This window comes from Barbatula barbatula (genome assembly GCF_947034865.1).
Source record: "Barbatula barbatula genome assembly, chromosome: 14".
NCBI lineage: Eukaryota > Metazoa > Chordata > Actinopteri > Cypriniformes > Nemacheilidae > Barbatula > Barbatula barbatula.
The window spans coordinates 16,960,865-16,981,038 of NC_136777.1; the positions used below are offsets into that span (position 1 = coordinate 16,960,865).

At 39.7% G+C, this 20,174-nt stretch overlaps 1 protein-coding gene across 1 annotated transcript in view; it reads right to left on the reverse strand.

The window, feature by feature from the left end:
- LOC306903531 (CUB and sushi domain-containing protein 1) overlaps nt 1-20,174 on the reverse strand; it is a gene marked incomplete at both ends in the record, with an annotated part of 362,445 nt that overhangs the window by 33,316 nt on the left and 308,955 nt on the right. The window contains 14 exons of the mRNA XM_079472788.1: nt 2,189-2,335; nt 2,504-2,692; nt 5,204-5,317; nt 5,412-5,492; nt 5,956-6,101; nt 7,373-7,550; nt 9,224-9,412; nt 9,928-10,137; nt 11,061-11,177; nt 11,275-11,344; nt 11,432-11,550; nt 14,884-14,988; nt 19,513-19,609; nt 19,888-20,012. Of these exons, the coding sequence (XP_079328914.1) occupies nt 2,189-2,335; nt 2,504-2,692; nt 5,204-5,317; nt 5,412-5,492; nt 5,956-6,101; nt 7,373-7,550; nt 9,224-9,412; nt 9,928-10,137; nt 11,061-11,177; nt 11,275-11,344; nt 11,432-11,550; nt 14,884-14,988; nt 19,513-19,609; nt 19,888-20,012 (1,887 nt within the window). The remainder of the gene's footprint in view (nt 1-2,188; nt 2,336-2,503; nt 2,693-5,203; nt 5,318-5,411; nt 5,493-5,955; nt 6,102-7,372; nt 7,551-9,223; nt 9,413-9,927; nt 10,138-11,060; nt 11,178-11,274; nt 11,345-11,431; nt 11,551-14,883; nt 14,989-19,512; nt 19,610-19,887; nt 20,013-20,174) is intronic.

Sequence of the window (20,174 nt, forward strand, 5' to 3'; positions counted from 1 at the left end):
AATAGTAGGAAAAATTACTTTGTTCTGTTGAACACAAATGAAGACATTTTGAAGAATGTAGGACTGCAAACAGTTCTGGGGCACTTTTGACTACCATTGTATTTTTTCTAGTACGGTAGCAATGGGGTCCAAGATCTGTCTTCCAAATATCGTTCTCTGTGTTCATCAGGGCATTTTTTATTCAAAAAAGATCAGGAGAAAAGATTAAAGTCAGGTGTTTTAAAACTTTTGAACAGTAGTGTAAGTGTCATTACTTTGTCAGTATTAATCACAGTTGCTCATCAACTACCTGCTCTCTAGATATCCCATATTGACACAACTAGACTCAAGCTTAAAATAATTCAAAGCAAACTTAAAAGCCAAAACTCCACTGTACTAAAAGCCACATCTACGGTCCTGTTTACATGGGACCATTAACACAGTGTTTAAGTTTGAGATAAAACGAACAGAAAAACAGCTTTATGGATATGAACAGATCATTAGATCCTGTTTTACATGTGACACCAAAACAAGTTTGCCCATCGTAAGGAGGAAAGCGGAGGCTCTGGGGATGTCAAAGCTTAATCTAACTTCAGACAGATCAAATCAAATGCATCATCACACTACGAGTCTGCCGAGAGGTTCGGTCTCGGCTGCGAGTGATTAACTAGACCTAGCGTAAAAAACGCACGTGGTATTGAATTCTAATGTTCTTTCACGAAAGCCAGACGGACTAAGAGCAGCAGTAAAAACAAGGAGGGGCTAAAAGTTGCTTAACGAACATGTTTTGTAGAGATAAAAGTTTCGTGTTATTTCAGCTGTGTAAAGAACTCCAAGGGTTTGGAAAAAGCATCTCTGTGAGCGATGAAATGCTTTCTCTGTCAACTCGTGACAAAATTCAATAAACGGGAAACATGGGGCGACACATTCTGGAATAATGGGTCTGGGTAGGGCATGGCGTGTCGGAAAGATCAACTCAAATGAAGTGAGTGTGAAACACTGACAGAGAGGAAGAGGTGAAGAGATGAAGAGTAATTGTGGCCACTGAGCCAATGGAACATACAGTATATCTTGCTTGCCTGTTGATAGAAAAGTCTGGTTGAAGCACGGGGCATGGTAGTTATTCAGCAAAATTCATTACCTCCATTATATCAGACTTGCCAATGGTTCCCCATAGGATGGTAATATCTGGTGTAGCCTAATGAGGGCTAACATATAACAGCTTGACATGCTCTCAATTATTGACGCATCTGGATCTAAAACAACAAACTGGGAGGGCGGAAAGTTGGCTATTAATCCACTCTGACTCTAGGCAAAGACAGATGCTTCGTTGCCAAAATAAAAGTAAAGAGCTGTAATATCTCAAAAAAGAAAGGGATAGTTTGCTCAAAAACGAGACCACTGTAATGTCTCAGTGGTCTCAGGTTGTCATAGAAGTCATATTGTCCATTGTTGTTTGGTTAGCAACATTCTTCAAAATATCTTCCTTTGTGTTAATGCAATAGAAAGTAAGTCTTTACTTAGAAAGTAAGTCATGAGGGCGAGTAAACAATGAAAGATTTTTCGTCATTTAACACATACTTGCATCTTGATGATAGTAAAATAAAGGCTAAGCGAAAGCAATGTCTATATTAAAAAAGTCACCCAGTATCGAAAAAGGATACACAATGTTTATAACATTTGGCCCGGTTTCACAGACGGTTTAAGGCTAATCTTAGACTAAAATGAATGTGTAAACTAAACTGAATATAACTTGCCCAGAAACATCTTAAACTATATAAGTGCCATTGTTTTGTCTCGATATGTACACCAGTAATGTACTCTTCTAAGGTATTTTTATAAAAGCGACACAGGCTTAAGCTAAACCCTGTCCATGAAACCGGGCCTTACTGTCTTTTCGCGGCGACTCTACAAAATTTCAGCCGTGATTAGATTATTAATAATAATCTTAAATCAAATTTAAGATATAATGTGTTTTCATAAACATACACAGTCAGCTTGATTTTGAGTGTTAAGCGGACGACCTACGTGTAGCGGCCCATAACAACAAATGCTAATGCAGCATCTAGTTATTTATATCTATGTCTGTAAGTATCCCAAAAACTGAGGGAGAGACTTTTGTCAAAGCATATTCATTACATTTCTGTCCATATTCTTTAACAACTCTATAAATGTGTCAAAGATGAAATCAGAGAGATGGTTAACAAACCTGTGTAGCGTATTTTAAAGCCTTTCTTGCTGGTCGCATGATCGGTTGACCATCTGAGGTAAAGCTGATTTGTTTTGCTAGTGAAATTCAATTGCGTGGAATGGTTCCCACTCAAAGCCACCAACAGCGGGCTCTGTCCAGATGGCCCTGGTAAATAAAACATCACAAACACAACAAATAAACCTGAATATGTCACATGCTTATTTTATAAGGAAAAGCTAATAAGAAATGATACATGCGCCCGTTAGTTTCAGTAGATGTCAATGTTTTTATATGCTGTGTAAAGATTTACATTTCAGAACAGAAAAAGTTTACCATCAAATATCTCCAGTTCATCAAACTGTTTTTCACTCTGGAACATTTCCACATAGATGGCGATGGTGAATGTGGGCAGAACTCTGATGATCCAAGAGCAGGTCTGAGAGTTGGGGTAGTTTTTTGGAAAGCCGGGACTCAGGATCACCCCAGAGGAAGCGGATTGCTCTTCATTGGCAGGACACTGAGCTGTAGCATATACAGAGCAAACGCACCAATTACAGCTATCAGTATCAAACAATGATGCGGTAACTGACAAAACACAAGCTGTACTGAGTATCTCAGTACAGAGAGGAAAGTTTAAAAACTTTTTTTTAACATACACAGAAGCTTCTCCTGGTTTCACCTAAGGGGCCGCGAGCCGAGGTTTAAGGAAGCTACAAAGTAAGCCGGAGCTTTTTGTTAATCCGCCTTGTGGGCGAGAAGGAGGAGGAAACAAACTAGGAAAACTATCGCTTCTTCATGGCATTGTACAGAAAGTACAGACAAGGCAAACTGCTCAGATTTACAACTGAAAGCCCTACTGAGAAGAAGTGGAACGTTTTTTCCCCCACTTGCTTCCAAGACAGCTGTCGGCTAGTGTCTGTTTGTTGAAGTACAACAATGCAGCGCTTCCCCTTGGGCATGTTCAGCCATCTTTTCATTTATTACATTTTTACAGGCTGTAGGCGTCACAATAATGATCCAGCATCATTACTTCAGATGCTTGAAGAGGATAATATGTGGTCGTACACTTCAAAAAAGTAAAACATGAAATATGGGCATAGTTTGTTATTATCATCCAAAATATCAAAATCTAAAAAGTACTTTTCCCTAACGACATGTGCCCTGATCATAAATACAAATGAACACAAAAGTGGGTGGAACACATTACGAATTATGCTTAACAATAAAGATGGCCAGATGGCCCGGGACAAGTGTGCCAATGTGAGAGGCAGATGATAGAATTGATAGAACTGCTTACAATTGTTGCTTATGGAAATGAGCTTGTAGGTCTTCAATCCTTGAACGTTGTTTCTGTACTGCTGTTCCATTGGGAACACTGCTGGTTTATGTGGTCACAAAGGCCAACTTACTGTATGTAGCTGGCTGGTGTGATTGAAGTTTTGTTGAAATTGCGAGATGACTAATGGTAGCCATTTAGATTTGGATGGATTGTGAACAAACCAGTAATGTTTCGTGCCATATGCCATCATTTGTGAAGTTTAGAGCCGTTACAGACTTACATAATAAGTCCTCGGGCTATAATTGCAAATGATATAATACTAATTTCTTTAATGTACAAGCTGACTAAAAGTAATGTGCAACATTTTTGCTTCAAATATCATTAAATGGGTATCGAACATGTTCTATGTGTGGAGTGTAACATGAAGCTCAGTTTTGGGAAGAACTAATATATAAACTTTGTCTGGGGGGCACACGATCTGAACTGTATATTTGATTAGTTTAAAACGGCTCAAATAAAGTCATATAGATAGTTTAAAGCAAAACTTTTCAGAGACATCAATCGTTCTATCATTTTGCCAGGAAAGTTTCATAATTGGGCCAGCAACTGAAAACACTCGACAATTTGAGTTCTTCTGTTGTTAACTTCTCTCTTCAGGTAGTTACTGTGTATCAGCAGCACACTGCAGCAAATGCCGCCTGTGTTATGAGTATTAATGATTGTATATATCCACCCAAACTGATTTGCAGGTGAGGGCTGACAGCTGGTCAGCTCATTACCAATAGACAAATTATTTGACAGATGCTTTTCCTTACTTTCAACTCTAAACTATAGTGATTATCTCTTAAAAACAAAAGTGGTGTGGGACTGTAACGGTGTGTACCAGATCAGTGTCATCAGATAGCATTAAAATGTCCAGCAGTACTCTGTGCACGTCTCCCTCTGTCTGTGAGCGCAAGGACACGATGAGCCCTGTTCTGATCTCCAGCCATCGTTTCTGACCTTTGTCTTATTCTCTTCAGCAGAATCATCATCGTCATCTTGCCAGCTCTCTCTCTATTGTAATAACCTGTCATTTCACTTCTTGGCTGCACTTATATCACAAAACCTTGTCTAGGTCACATTTAACCAAAGTCAACCAATTATTCAATCCATATATCAATAATACACATACACATCTTACAGTACATCATGTAAACTAAGTCAGCATCCGAGTCTCTTTGAAATAAACACATTTTACCTAAAAAATGTTTGCTCATTTCGAATTATCATTAGTTTAATTCGTAATAAATATGCATAAAGTCAGTGATTATTTTAAAGGCTGTGTAATCCCCAAAATAAACATTTTAGTAATTTTAATAATATATATTTCAATATATAAAATAATGTCCCGACAGAGTAACAACAGGTGTAAAGGGATAGTTCACCCACTGTTATAATTTACTCATCCTCAGGTTGTGCCAAACCTGTATACATCTCTTTGTTCTGCGAAACGGGAAGGAAGATATTAGGAAGAATGTCAGTAACCAAACTGATCTCATCTCCCATTTACTGCCATAGTAGGAAAAAAAAAACTACGGGGGATGAGATCCATTTGGTTACTGACATTCTTCCTAATATCTTCTCTTGTGTCCAGCAGAACAAAGAAATGTATACGGGTTTGGAACAATCTGAAGGTGAGTAAATGAGGCAGGATTTTCTTGTTTTGATGAAATGGATTTGTGAGATTCAACAATTAAACTCGAGACACTTACCTTCACAAGTTGGGGACGGACCCTCAAACTGCAGATGAGAGTTCAGTTTACAGGTGACCTCATCGCTACCAACCAGTGTGAATCCAGGAAAGCATCTGTACCTCACGATGTCACCTGTACGGAGAAAAAACAGCCGAATTGCTTTGCTCTCAAACACGGCCTTTATCACACCTTCGCTATTATTGGACAAATGGTCAATAGTTTATACCAATTTCATAGTCGTGGTCTTCAAATAATATCTCCGCTTGTTCAACAGAAGGGGGAGGTGGACATTTCTTCAACCGATAAGCTGAGGAAATAAAAAGAGGTTTTGAAGCGATTCTCCTTTTCATACACGGTGAATTCAACAACTCACAGAATAAAAACTCAAATGTCGGCGACATCTATTTCTATGCATCAACGCAGACTTTTCTCTCGAGAATAAAAGCAGTATTTAAAGCGCCTCACAAATGAGCCAGACTTGTTGAGAAAAGGACGTTTTTGATGAAAGAATTGATTTCACACTTAGGTTTTGCCGTGCCGTTCGACACACGCCTGCACGCCGCCCCCGTTATCAAAGAGGCCAAAAGAAGATTCTATTTTTGACTCATCTAAGATCCAGAAATAATGTCGTGTCATCGGAACCGCAGCAGTCATGCCTCCTTAGCGTAAAAAAACAAGATGAATCTCATATTTCAAAATATATATCGAGGCGCTTTACGGCGTGCATTGCGCCTCGCCTGCGACAGTTTTCATTCGGAGGAGAAACTAACCGTGGAAATTGAGGACAAAGAATCCACTGGTGGAGAAGTCGCTGTGGAACCTGATAAGAACCTGGTTGAAAGTGCTGTAGGCCGACTCCAGGGCCGTGTTGCCGCTGAAAATGCCCAGTTGCGTGTAACTCTGATCTGGGCCGTCCCTGGAAGAAGGAAACGTGTATTGAAATTCCATTAACAACTGTGATCTGGGCGTTAACTGACAAAATAATGCCTCGCCATTCATGAGCGGATTGAGAAAATTGATTTACTCTTGAAATTATGGAGAGATTGTGCTGACTGTTGAATGTAAGCGTTACATTACCGAAGTAGCTCGAACAAAAATAGCATAAATGATGACTTAACAGACTGGTTGACTTGTTTAATGGCTTTTCAAGATTAATGGCCGATATTACCTGGAAAGAGGCTGGAAATGTATAATTTCACCATTTGCTGCACTTGGTATTAATCAAGATGGCAGCGGTTCAGATTATTCCGGGGAAATGTTCTCTGTGTTCTCGCTGTGATTAGAATCTTATGCTTATAATTGAACCAAACAAGATTTCCCATGTTTGTGTGACTTATAATTACAAACCTTCAATATATAACAGTGTTTATGAAAAAAAAAACGTTATTTATTATCTATACTTTTTAGAGGCAATTTTAAAATGATTAAGAGATTATTTTTATGACAAGCACAGGCAGTCTCAAATTCTCATTACTGCAATGTGAAAAATGAACGGTATATTATTCCACTTGTACAGTATTTATACATCCTTGCAGTGATTGTTGTTCTGCCTTTAATTTATGCTAATTAATATGTAATCCCAATCTAATGTGAATCACATAACTAGTAACTCCAGAACAGCAGAACATTTGGATGTGTCGTAATAAAAAGAATGAGACTAGTCTTGTAGTTTAACAATTCTCTCATTCGTTTCTATATTTATTCCTCCCAAGCAATTTTAGGAGAAGCATCTGAGACCAAGTTGATACTAAAAGGGACAACTTTTTGATACTTTAAAACATTTGTTGGTTACAAACATACTTTTTTACGAAGAGAATTGTTTTGACGACAACATGGAGGTGAGTAAATAACAGCGTTTTCATTTTTGGGTGAACTATCGCTTTAAATGAAAGACAACTGAGAACACCCTCAAAGCAACTACATATTTGTTCTTCAGAAAACAATGTTACAATTTTACATGATACGCCTTGGTTTTTTTAGACATGAGAAAAATGTCACTGCAAAGCTTTAGAATGACTATAATTCTGAAATCGCGCTACGCACAGCGACCACCAAGAACAAATATTAACAAACAAAGTGACGCTCGATCTGGGTAATGATCCATTTAAAGCACGACAGCAATAGGAACATTAGTCTAGTTTCTCTCAGCTTAAATAATTGTTTTGGTCTGAACTGAGTTTCGCTCACCAGACGGCAATGTAGTCGGTAACAGGCTCTGTCTGGAGCAGGGTGAAGTTGATGTAAACGCCATGACCGTGGGGTACGGTGATGAGCCAAGTGCAGTCCTGGGAGTCTGGGTACTCGTTTGGGTAGTCGGGGGAGAAGATGGTGCCGTTCGGAGCCGTCACATTGTAGCCACAGGGAGCTGCGTGGAGATGCAAGCATTACTCGACCTTGACTGCATTACTAATCTTGCTGAATATTGCTTGGAAACTAAACACGAGAAAGAGTTACAAACTCCCAATGAATTTTCAACTAATCTTCAATCGTCTTCATGACAGCTCATGGTGACCACTGCTGTCAAGCTCCAGAGAGGACCGCAAAAAAGCATTAATGTAATATTAAAATTGGGCGAAATGACACATACTCTACGCTGCTTTCCCAGACTTCAGAACCTTTGAAGGCTTTCTGTGAGGAATTCTTCAGTGCCGCCTTCAAATGTAATTCTTCATCATACATATTCAGACACATGAGGGAAATCAAGGCTGTCAAACCTTTGACCATTTTGAGGGGTATGTGTGCAATTATGCAATTTTTGAGAATCAGAAGACTTTCACTAAATCACAACTACGCTTAGGTTGTTTAACACTGATATATAAAAAAGCATTTACATGTCTAGCTTAAACACTTTTCCTGCGTGCAAACGTTGCTTTGTGTTAAAACTCAATTTCTGTCATCATTTACTTACCTTCAGATTGTTTCAAACCTGTATACATACAAGAATGTCAGTAACCAAACAGATGTCATCCCCTATTTACCGCCATTGTGGTCAAATACTATGTGACATTTTTCCAAATATCTTTCTCTGTGTTCAACAGAACAAATACATTTAAACAGGTTTGGAACAATCTGAGGGTGAGTAAATGATGACAGAATTTTAGTTTTGGGTTGAAGTATACTTTTAAAACAAAACGTTGAATGCGCATTAATTTTCATGTCACAAAATCATAAAATTCAACTATTAAATGTAAATGTAAACATGAATCTCACATGTGTTGAAATTAGACGTATGACTGTGTGTTTTTGTATTACACTCTCACAAAAAAGTACAAATGCTATCATTGGGACGGCACCAACATGTACATTTTATGCAAAGACATGTAAACATTTGTTAACAATATGTACCTTTAGTTTCAAAAGAGTACTTTTTGAAAGGGTAGCTCCCTATTAACGTCTGCCAAATGCATAAATGTAAGTTTATTTTTACGGAGGTTGAGTCACCATAAGCTGTTTTATAAAAGCTGTCACATAATTATAAACCAATGTTAATTTTTCATGTCTAATTATAGCCTTGATAAGAGCTTATGACTAAAAAGTAAAAATGAGAAGACAACATTTCGAAGGCTGGTTGAGAAGATACTGGCAAAAAGCTCCAAACACAATAAATCACTTAAAAAAACAGTCTTAGCAGAGGCTCAGATTCTGCAATTGGAAAAGTGGAGCGACTGATCGATATAAGACAGGTCGGCTTTCACACTACACAACCCACGCTAATCATCAAGACTACAATTGAGAACGGCTCCCAGAAGCATACGTCTCCACTGCCCGGCTCTTCAAAGCACGTTTTAAAGATGCTTTTAAAACTCAATGGTTCTTATTGTATTAGCGATACAAAGTAACACTTCGGTTAAAGAGCATAGTTGAAAAGGCTTCCGGGAGCGCACGATGACACCTTTGAGAGTCTGGAAAAGTCAGAGAATTATTGATGCCTCCTGTTTTAAAAGTTAAAGTAGGCTGGAAGTAGCAGTACGCCGATCAGAGCACACCGTGTACCAACCTAAGAGAGAAAGAAAAAGGTAAACGAACTAAACTCTTTACCTTTGCAGCGAGGGAACGGGTGGTTCCACTTCCGGTTGAATCCATGCTGGCACGATAGCACAGGATGGCCGACCAAAACGTATCCGGGGAAGCACTCGAACGTTATGGACTGGCCCGCGTTGAAATCGTTGTTTGTGATGTAGCCGTTGTGAAAAGGATATGGGTCTTGACAATTGTGTAATTCATACGCTGAAGGAAGGAAAACACAAATAGAAATAAAGTGAATTCAGTACAGAGCCAATCTCCCATACTGCTTACTATCGACAGATTTTGTAAATATATTTATTCATCTTCCAACATGTGTGTGAAAACAAGACATCAGTATTCGGGCCCGCACGGGCCTGTCTAGCAGCGCACATCAAGGCCCTTTTTAACCCGGAGCGGATGGATGAGAAAAAGGGAGATTCGAACGGTCTGACCTACAAGTGAGGCCACCAGACAATGGCGAGTTATTTATGTCAAGTGGAATCGGAGTGCACGTCCAAAAGCACCGTCCTATTGATTTCAAAATGCTTTCAAGACCCCAGCTGTCATAATGGAGTGTCCTCACCGTGATCTAAAAGGATGTGAATCTTTAGATTTCCAATGACCCTGGTCAAAGGCCTTCACTCTCTCCCCCGAAGAACCGATACCAAATCAAGCAAGGCAGATGTTTGAAAGGAAAGACAGGGCTTTATGCAAATGACGCATGTCCATTGACCCACCTTGGTATGCAAGTTTGAAGCCCTGTCTGTTTTCAGAGTGGTCGCTGTAGAAGTGGATGACGTTTTCGTGCGTGCTGCTCAACAGAGGGGGCGGGAGTTGGCTGCCGCTGAACTGACCAATCAGAGAGCTGCTGTGGTGCGGCCCGTTGCGAACCTCTAAAAAATCGTGGTTGTCCTCAGAGGTAAAGTTGAGGAACTGGATATGCGCCCCTGTGGAGTGAACCATGAGATGTTAAACTTTCTCCGACATAGTTAGCTAAATCATTCGAGTCAAGTTTAATTCAAGAATTAACAAGAACGTTATCATTGCGAGAGGACACCGTTTCTTAGTAACTACTCCAGATCTGCTTAGTTCTGGCAATGCGGATCGTGCTTTTAATCAAAAGAAAACACTGAAACGCATCGCGCGGAGCTCCAAGCTGCCAGGAAAGATGCCACTGTGAAAAATTACAATTACACGCCATTAACTCCACCTCGTCTTTAACAATTATCCCCTCTTTGTCTCCAACCGAAACATTTGCAGATAATCTTGATACACCGAAAAAGGACCGCCAGATGATCCGACAACAAATGATTTACTGTTTGATGCTGTTGGCTGGAAGTTGGCATTGAGAGATGTCCTAGGCTGTTGTCTGAAAGATTAGTTTTATTGTCACTCTGACGCGGCACTATCCTCTAACTGCACTTAACTCTACCAATTCAGACTGTCCTAAAAGCTATAATCAGCATCCACAAAGCCATCTGTGTGCCTTATTCAAATGATTGTACCCTGTTAACAGTGAAAGCTAATGTATTTTTGCTGCGCGGCACTGACATGCATGCGCGTTGGCTGCTCGATAAGGCAGAAAATTGCTTCAGGATATCTCAATGTTACATTGTTTTCTTCCAAGTTCAAGGGGAGTGGGGGAGAAATAGTTGCGTTCGAGTAAAAGTTTGAATGGGTTTTTTAAACCACATTCTTGTTTTAAGAAAGTACACTATTTTATTTCCATGTTGACTTGAAGTTGCTATTTTGGTCATAATAAATTAATACACAAGTGTGCGACACTGGAGGGATCGGAGGGCTTTAGAGATGGCGTTTGAAGTCTTAATCTCCAGACTGCTGATTCAGTAGCGGCTTTCTGTGCGCTCACCGTATCCGATGGGTAGCACTATCCTCCAGGTGCAGTCCAAGTTTCCGGGGTAGTTCCCGGGGAAACCCGGGCTTAGGATCACATTAGTCATCTCTTGCAGGGTTCCTCCACACTTTGCTGCAGAACGGAGACACAAAACCGACGGTCAAGCATACAGTGCAATTTCATACGCTTGGGGACCAGAGGTGCCTAGTTAGTATTGAAAGATGTGTACCGATACAAAGCGGAGGGGGGTAGTTCCATCGCCGCACGGTTCCGGGCATACATGTTATGTGAGAATGCCCCTGAAAAACAACAGATATACAACATTGGAATAGCAGGTGAAGCGTACATACATTTCCCGAGGTGGCAAGCAGGTTGGTGAAACTCACCTGAAGCACATATCCCGGCTCACAGCTGAACGACACAACTTCATTCACCATATACCTCTCACCATGCTTGATGCCGTTGGCAGGGACTACGGGTTCTGGGCAGGTGGTCAGACCCACAGCTGAATGAATCATAGAGACGTTAAGACGTGCATCAGTGATCCACAGCAATTTTCATAAGAAAAGGGTTAAAACAACATTTAACAGCAATTCGTGCTCTCAAATGTATTGTAAGAAGATTGGCAGGAAAGAATTTACATTTTGACCGTCTCAGCATGCCCAAGTCAAACATTCATTGTGCACCATTACTGACTGTTTTGGATGAATGTTAATGTAATTTCTAGTGAACGCAACATGGAAACGCTTTTGTTGCAGAAATGCAAAATGGGCAACTATTTTTTATATCAGTCACACAACAGACACATTTAAACAATGTACCGATTAACAAATGTGGCAAAAAGGACACATGGCTGCTTACTGTAACCTTACGGTTTACCGTAAAGGCTTTTTCCAAAGGTTCATATAAATATGCCATGACAGGAGATCTTATAAAACTTGTGAATAATCAGAATTACAAAGGGAAATCTGTCCTTTTCAGCTGGACCCTGTAACACCCTTAGGTGTGCTAAAGTGTACCCCTGAGAGGTAAATAAGGTATTAAACACATTTTTGGAACAGTGGATGGGCTCTTTGAGGGTTGAGGGCCAAGCTAAAGGTCGAAATTTGCCCATTTTTACTGTGCACCTAGTAAATTTGCTGGCGTAATAGACGGCAGGAGGATGTTGCCATGGCGACGGCTGTGGTGTGGCGCATGAGAGCATGCTTTCTGCATTATGCTTGTTTAGATATGCCACACAGCAGGTGGTATTGCTGCTTTGTGACAGTGCCGCGCTTTCAAAGCGTTTTGTGATTTCTCAAAACATCATTCACTAAGTCTTGCTTTTCTGATCCTCAGCCAGTCAAAGTGCACCACGGTAAAATGTCGGAAAACAAAATGAGGAGGATGAAAGGAGAATATTGCTTTTATGATCTTTGATGTTGAATACGGAGTTAACTCAACGTAAGTGTCTTGAAAGTTGAGTGAGAAAAAGCTCGATCTAAAGAGTGAGGGAGGGAAAAGTTTGTTTTAACAAACACGATTTATGTTTTGTAATGCAAACGCAAGATGACCGAAACTGAACATTTCTAATGTCCATTTGACTCCCGTCTCACTCCCTCAGATGATGTACTATAGTACTGGGCAATGAGAGGGCTTATTTCCTACAAACTGAGCCAAAGATGACAGCTTGATGCTGATGGCAATGCAGCAGAATGAAGCGTTTTGCCAAGCGTCTCTCTCTTTCTCAACATCATCCCCTTTACTCATAGTCTCACAGCATCAGCATCCAACTCACTGTATCACATATAAGTCAGTTGGGTGGGCTTCTAAAATAGGGAGTGTATCTGGATTTTTTTAATTTAGTGTAATCAGCTGATGGCTAATATGGTTTGATGGATAAAGGTGATAATTCAAAATGAGTTCTTAAAAAGTTATCAGAAAAACAAACAATTCAACATATATCTGTGCGCTGAGAACAAACTTAAAAGACAGCTACCATCTATTTGAAGTGTAATTTTTTTATTCGGCATAATTCCTATTCGTTCACATGGAGGGGAGGGGTTTACGTGCTATATTGCAGCCAGCCACCAGGGGGGCGATTAAATCACTCTGTATTCAATTGTCAGGCAGTGCGGGGGACGTCCGGTCTATACAAACAACCTAGCAATGCCCTAGCAACCATCCAGACCATCTTAACAATGCCCTAGAAACCATTTAGAACACCGCAGCAAAGGTCGGGACCAGCCATCCATCTCTGTGCATTCCCTTCAAACTTTAATCTTTCAAAGCATTTTATACATTTTTGTCATAGTTTGTCTCGACAAATAACAATTTTAGTAACATGTTATGTTACACCACTCACTAACCAGCCATCCAAACAGAAGAGGGACATGAACATGGACAAATGAGTCTGTCCAATCCAGAAGGCCACTGTCAGAAATGAACAAATGGGACATGCAAGAAGTGAATTAGGTATTGTGGTGTATATCAGGCTTGTGCTGAGCACACTAAAGGCCACAGTCTAAACGGCTTGAAAATACACACACGGCAAAACATGATGGCAGTGCAACTGGAACTCAAATGAGAAGCCATTTCTCAATACGATAGGAAATCTCATTGACGAACAGTATTTCAATAACCATCGACAATCTTTTATTTTTTTACTTCTCAAAGCTCAGTCAAATGGTAACTGATATACAGTATGTACATCTGTACACTTATACCACACTTAAAGATGTCATATCGTTGCCATAGAAAATACAAATATTCTTAAAATAACGTATACAATATGAACAAAAAAAGCATGTGCATCATTTTTGCATCATGGTCTGTAAGTATTTCAACTCAATTTAATTCCAAGTCAAAATTACAAATCTTTTTTGCGTTTACACAAATATGGGTTCACTTGACCTTCTTTACATAAATAATGATGTAGCGCAATTAACTTACAATGCTCATGTAGGCTGTACTTAAAATGTTTATTCATTGACCTTAATGTTCATATAGCACAGTGAAGTATATTGTTATAACAAATGGTATTGCATAGTATTCTCCACAGAAGCGCACAGCATACTGGATTTCTGATGTGTGTCTTCATTATTGAGGTATAAATACGATGGCTTAAAAAGGGTCTAAGCAAGCACGAATCACCTGAATGGTAACCTCACAAACAACGATTATTCGCAAACAAAACAACATCGATGATCCTACATACAACTTAAATATTGTTACACATCTTATTAACAGCTATATGAATGCCCCAAAAGTGCTTATTATAAAAAAGCATGAAAAATCTAACTTCAGGCGCAAGGTCTTATGGGTATTGCACTGGAAATGTTTGTTATGGACGTAATTCAATTAACTCAAATTTTTCCATTTACTACGCATACTCTTGAGCTCTTCTTGTAATTTATGTTTTTGTGTCGCATGAACAGTTTTAGGTTAGGCTAAAAATGTTATAAATGTGTATATGTTTTATAAAAATTAGTTGAGACAACAAATCAGTCTCATTCGTTTCTCTTTTGACATGATGTGACATTTTGGGGCCATTGTATACTGAAACAAGTGTTTCAAGCGTGCAAGGTTGAACCGGATCCCCATTGTTTTCCAATTTTCACCTGGCTGTTTTGGGCCAACACAGATGCCGCAGCCGAGCAAACAATGAGAGCGGGCTGTGCGTTGTCTTTTACCTTCACCCAGCGGCACAGCAGCCAGAGGAGACAGAAATATGTGCGCTGGTGTCACTGTTGTGTGTGTTTGGCCACCAAACGTGGCGTGAGCTCTGCTCTGGACTGTTACCAAGGGCAGAGGGTTCAGGATAATGAAAGCGGCGTGGTGCGACACATTCTCTACTCACTTTTGTACTCAAGGTGAAATCCAGCGGCGACGACACTGATATCTGTATGGAAGTGCAGGTAAAGCTGGTTGGAGGTGCTGTTCAACAAGGCTGGAGCCGTTGTACCTGGAAGATAACAGCAGAAAGGAGCCTGAAGCAGGAAAAGGGCTGGAGTTATCACACGCGGAGAGCCCGTTCTCCATTCTGGTGCCGTACGACACGCGTCCGCTAAATGATGAGCGTGCACACAAAGGAACAAAAGGGCAGGGGGAGGCGAGCAGCTGTTAATCACGGCCGGCGAATCGCTCGCGCTCTCTTTGGAGGTCAGCCAAATGAAACCGAGTCGAGTAAAAGAGGACGGAAAGGAGGAAAGGGAAATGTTTGACAGGCGCTAGTCATTGAAGTGTGTCACTATCCTTCTGAGCTCTCATGGGGGAACTTTCATCACGGCTCTGAGGGAAGAGTCACTTATCATCTGACTAAAAAGCCAAACAGCTTCCGTCACTCCGATTACTTAAATGGACAAAGCTAGAATAGAATATCATTTAAGGATTTGGTTAACTCTTTCCGGAGGAACGCTTTATCCAAAGAGACTTGGATACAGTGCATTTAAGGTATACTAATAGAATATATATTCTCTAGGAATCACAAACAACGCTTGCGCACCTAACGCAATTCAGCTCTACCAACTGAGCTATAGAAATATTCTTTACTGATTCTACAGTTGGTGTTACCCTGTGGTAACTTAAGTTAATATCTTGCGGATATACTGAAAAAGCAGCGTTTGAATGTGAATTAAAAAGGCCAATTGACCTTAAAACGAAAAATCTATCATCATTTATTCGCTCTCATGGCATTTTTAAGCAGTTTGACTTCTTCTGCACAACACAAAAGACGATATTTTGAGGAACGTTGGTAAATGTACAAGATTGGCCCTCATTTCAATTCAATTTGATTTAAATAGCACTTTTCACAATTTTTATGGTTGTAAAGCAGCTTTAAATGCATTATGCATAAACACTACTCATTGAATAGTGTGAATGTCAGAAACTGTGTTGAATTGTAGTAGTACATCACAGTTAGTGCTTCTTGGACACTAACAATATAATAACGCGTAATATACGCGTAATAAACACAATATCAGTCTTCAATTTCTTAAAATGATGTGTTCCACAGAAGAACGAATCATATACAGTACAGGTATTGAACAACATGAGACTTAATAAATGTGAACTATCCCTTCAAGAGTTTGACACATTTCTTAGTTCGTACAAACCACAGAACTGTGTTTACTGCAATGCACTTACTTTTTTATATCAATACCTACTTAACACGTAAGCGTTACCAAACCTAGTCCCTGTGAAAAAATTATTGAAACGTTGTGTTCATTCAAAGTAATGTTCACATGTTGTCATGACCGTGTCAGTAACCAGTATATCAGTAGTACTGTATATCCGCCTAGAAGTTAATCCCACTGCTAAAAGGACAATTTAGACAACTTTGTGGCTTTGTGACATCAATGATGTGAAGAGATTTAAACAGCTCATTTTAGTTTGCATTGAATGAAATGATCTGAGTGGACTGAGGAGGAAATTTGACATTAGATGTAACTCTATATTGAAATGACTTCAAGCCGAGTTAGTGTGACTTATGCTCTACACGTGAATACATTTGTCATCAAAGAATATTTGAAAGAATTGAAAAGATTGCAACACATGGATATCAACGTATGTAAAACCCCAAAGAGGAATCGGGGTTTGCAAAGAAATGTGTGACAGTTTTATGAATGCACATTCTATGAGTCGCTTCTCTATGTTAATAAATTGCACAGAATTGTGCACACCGGCACTATATACAGAAAGTTTTGTACCTCCTCATTTCTTTCTTTCTCCCTCCAGCTTTTCTGCTTTACCCCTATTCGTTTTATCTCCCTTTGGGAACGAAGCTACAATAAGGTAAACGAGAGTAAACAAGATTGGAAAAGGACTCAACAAATATCACACATACTATTCAGCGCCTCAGAGATGCTTGAAAACACCCATCCAGCCATTATGTCGTCTTGTGTAAAATCTCATGCGTTGCATTTATTCTTGGTTTGATGTACATCCCATAAATGTCATCATGTGGTTGCCGGGAATTTGTTCCTTGCCATGTTTTGCATGAAAGCATTATGGAGTGGCCTGACTGCTAATATCTCGGTCAATCCGATGCTTGTATGAGTCCAAGTACATTAGACTGATGACCGCCGCCTGAAAAATGCTCCTTTGCGCATGAATGACTTGACTAATAATTTTTGGATGAAGTTTGACAGCTCTCTACAGCTTATGTGTCCGGCCATTCAGCAGTCTATCAGCTCTATTAAAGACAAGGCGATCTAAAATTAATCTTAAGACCATCGGATGAGATTCAGATGAGCTAAAATTGACTTTGCTAGACAGAACATGGTACATTTACAGCGGACGTGACTTATGTTCTCAATCTATAGATATACATGTACATTAAACATTTGGCACAACTTGCATCGCATTTAAGCAATACATTTTGTTAGTGTGTGTGTTCTCTGAAATTACATATAGTGATTTGAGAGAAAATAAATCCAAGCTGGTCCTTTACACAAAGTGGGCCTCAGGCCCATTGTACCCTACAGCATTAAATTGGATGCCAACAAGGACAAAGAGAGTATCATTCTCAAGGAATACCAGCCCGCACGTGGAAAACTGCGGGGAACAATATTTGTTCGAAAACGCAGCGTTTTCCTTTAGGGAAATGCCGGCGATAATACCTTGATCAACAATGTTGCTTCTTCAGAATCATATGGAGCAGTCACACAGGTAAAAAACGAAAATCCTATCCAAGACATAGATGTAATTAATTCTGTATTTATCGAGATGCAATTAAACCCGCATGATGCAAAGTGTGCAGATAGAGAAACACCAAACATATCTGACAGTTAAATTAAGGTTATTATATCCTAATGGATTTGTGACTCATGAAAGAATAAAACGACCGATTGTGATGTGCGAGTGTGCGGGGGTAATAAAAACGGGCGACAGAAGTGCAGAAAGAGCGTTTTAATGGACCACCAAACACAATGCCTAATGATGCTGGATCCCGATTCCCTGTCATGCCGTACCAATACTGGCAAACGACTGTGAGCTTGCACAATCTGAACCATTGAGTTCCAAATGAGGGGCAATTAGCGTTTTGCCATTAAATTCAATCATAGACTGCCAGCAGGCTTCTCGGGAGACAGGCTTTAGTATTTAGGGACCCGGAGAATCAGGCCTGGTGAAGGTGAGAAGTGGCAGACGGTGTGAAGTTCCAGTGAACACATGGCTTGCAGCGAATGAACCTCCCCGATCGGGTGACCTTTCACCAGCATGCTAGTGTGCCACTGAGGCCGAGTTCATTACATTCTTGTTGAAAGTCTTGCTGGAGGCCTGAACACAATATTGTCCTCTGGGAGAGCACAGAGTAAGGTCAAGTCTCCTATCTCAAAGACAGATATTGCCTTCTTGACCTCATCCTGCTGTTTGTGCATTATTTGTTTATCGATATATGCAGCCACAGAAAATAATAAGATACCATTTGTTTTTGTTCATTTACTATTTATAAGAACTACTACCAATATTTCTACCAAATTTTAAATAAAATATTGTTTCTTGATTTTGTTTTTAGGAAAAGTGATAACCTGGATTTATATCACAGTTTTCTTGTCCATAGTTATTCTAGTTTATATTTGAGTTTGATTTATATTTAATTTTTTATGGTAAAAAGCTTTCGTCATTTTAGAATTCATTTTTTTATTTAGCTATATAAGATTAAATTTTTTTTGTTTATTATTATAATTTAAGTGCTTTCAGTTTATTTTTGAGGCAACATTTCAATTCTTCATTTAGTTGAAGGTTTTCCAATCATTTTAGGTCAATATTTCATTTTATTTCGATGAACAGAACCATTTAAAAAAATAGTAAGATAAAAAAAACCTTGTTAGTCGTTCACATTGCTGTTGCATGAATTTTTGTCACTCGAAATTCCAAAGTCACTGGACAGAAATGACCACAATACATCTAAATATTCTGATTAGATGACAATTTGGAATGGTCTCATACTTTTTTTGCACGCCTGTGTATACATATATATATACACAAAAACACAATAAACATTTGAATAAATGTAGATAAAACAAAAACCATGGAAAAACACCAGTAGCCATAACATTCAATCTTTCCATTTAAAACACGTCGCTTTTACAACAGAGGGAATCCCAATCCTATTCTGAATTGTGGTGGTGTAATGTGGGCTGTGGGTTGCCAACTGGAACTCAGAAGGGTGTAAGAAGCGATCCTGTTAATCATCCAAATCTCAAGTGAGGGCATTCATCTGTTATGTAAAGAATGGCTCTGGGACAGCCTACCAGGAACAAGACTTGTTTCAGTATTTCCAAGAATCCGGAAGCAAAAAAACAGTGGTGGGGAATGGGATTGGCGCTGGCTTTTATTGCAATATGAAAACTTAATGAGCTACAGTATAAGAACTACATGATATGTAAATGAGCTGGAGAATAACTTCTATAAATCAGATGCTATACCCTAACAGACTATTAGTGAAATACACAATTAAAAGGGCATTAATAAAGACAATACCAACCTGAAAAGCTCCCAAGCTTTGGAGCAGTCATATCCCCGCCGTCGTAGATTTCCAATGAGTCCCAGTTATGTTCGGTGGCAAAGCTCATGACTTGAATCTGACAGGGAAACATGAAGATACGTGAATCATTTGAAATGACCAACCTCCACACAATAGAGTGGATGCTATAAGAATCCTGAGAGCTGTGAAGAAAACAGTGCAGACGTTCCTGAAACGACTTAAACCGATTACATCCAACACTCGCCATAAAGTGAGTTTAATAATGCTTAAATTAACTTCACTAATGTTTCCCCCTCACCGCATGCGATGAGCTCTATTCCAGCAGCGCAGCTTTACTGCGTTTCATGAGTTCAGATGTGGCTCTTTTGTACTTGCCTGGATGCCGGCACCTTCGGTCACAGCGATCTTCCACACACAGTTCAGGCTGTTCCCATAAGGCTCTGGGAAGCCGGGGGAGAGGATGGTGCCTCTCCTTTCTGTCAGATTCCCGCTGCATGGAACTGTGGAGCAAAACAGAGATAAAATTGAGCTCATGCTGAGCACGGAGGAACACAAGAGCCGGCACTGAGTCTTGTAAGACAGACAGCTGACTCTTCTGACACGGGATGTGATTACGCCTGAGGTATCGTGAACCGAATCCATCATTGTCTGTATGGAAATAA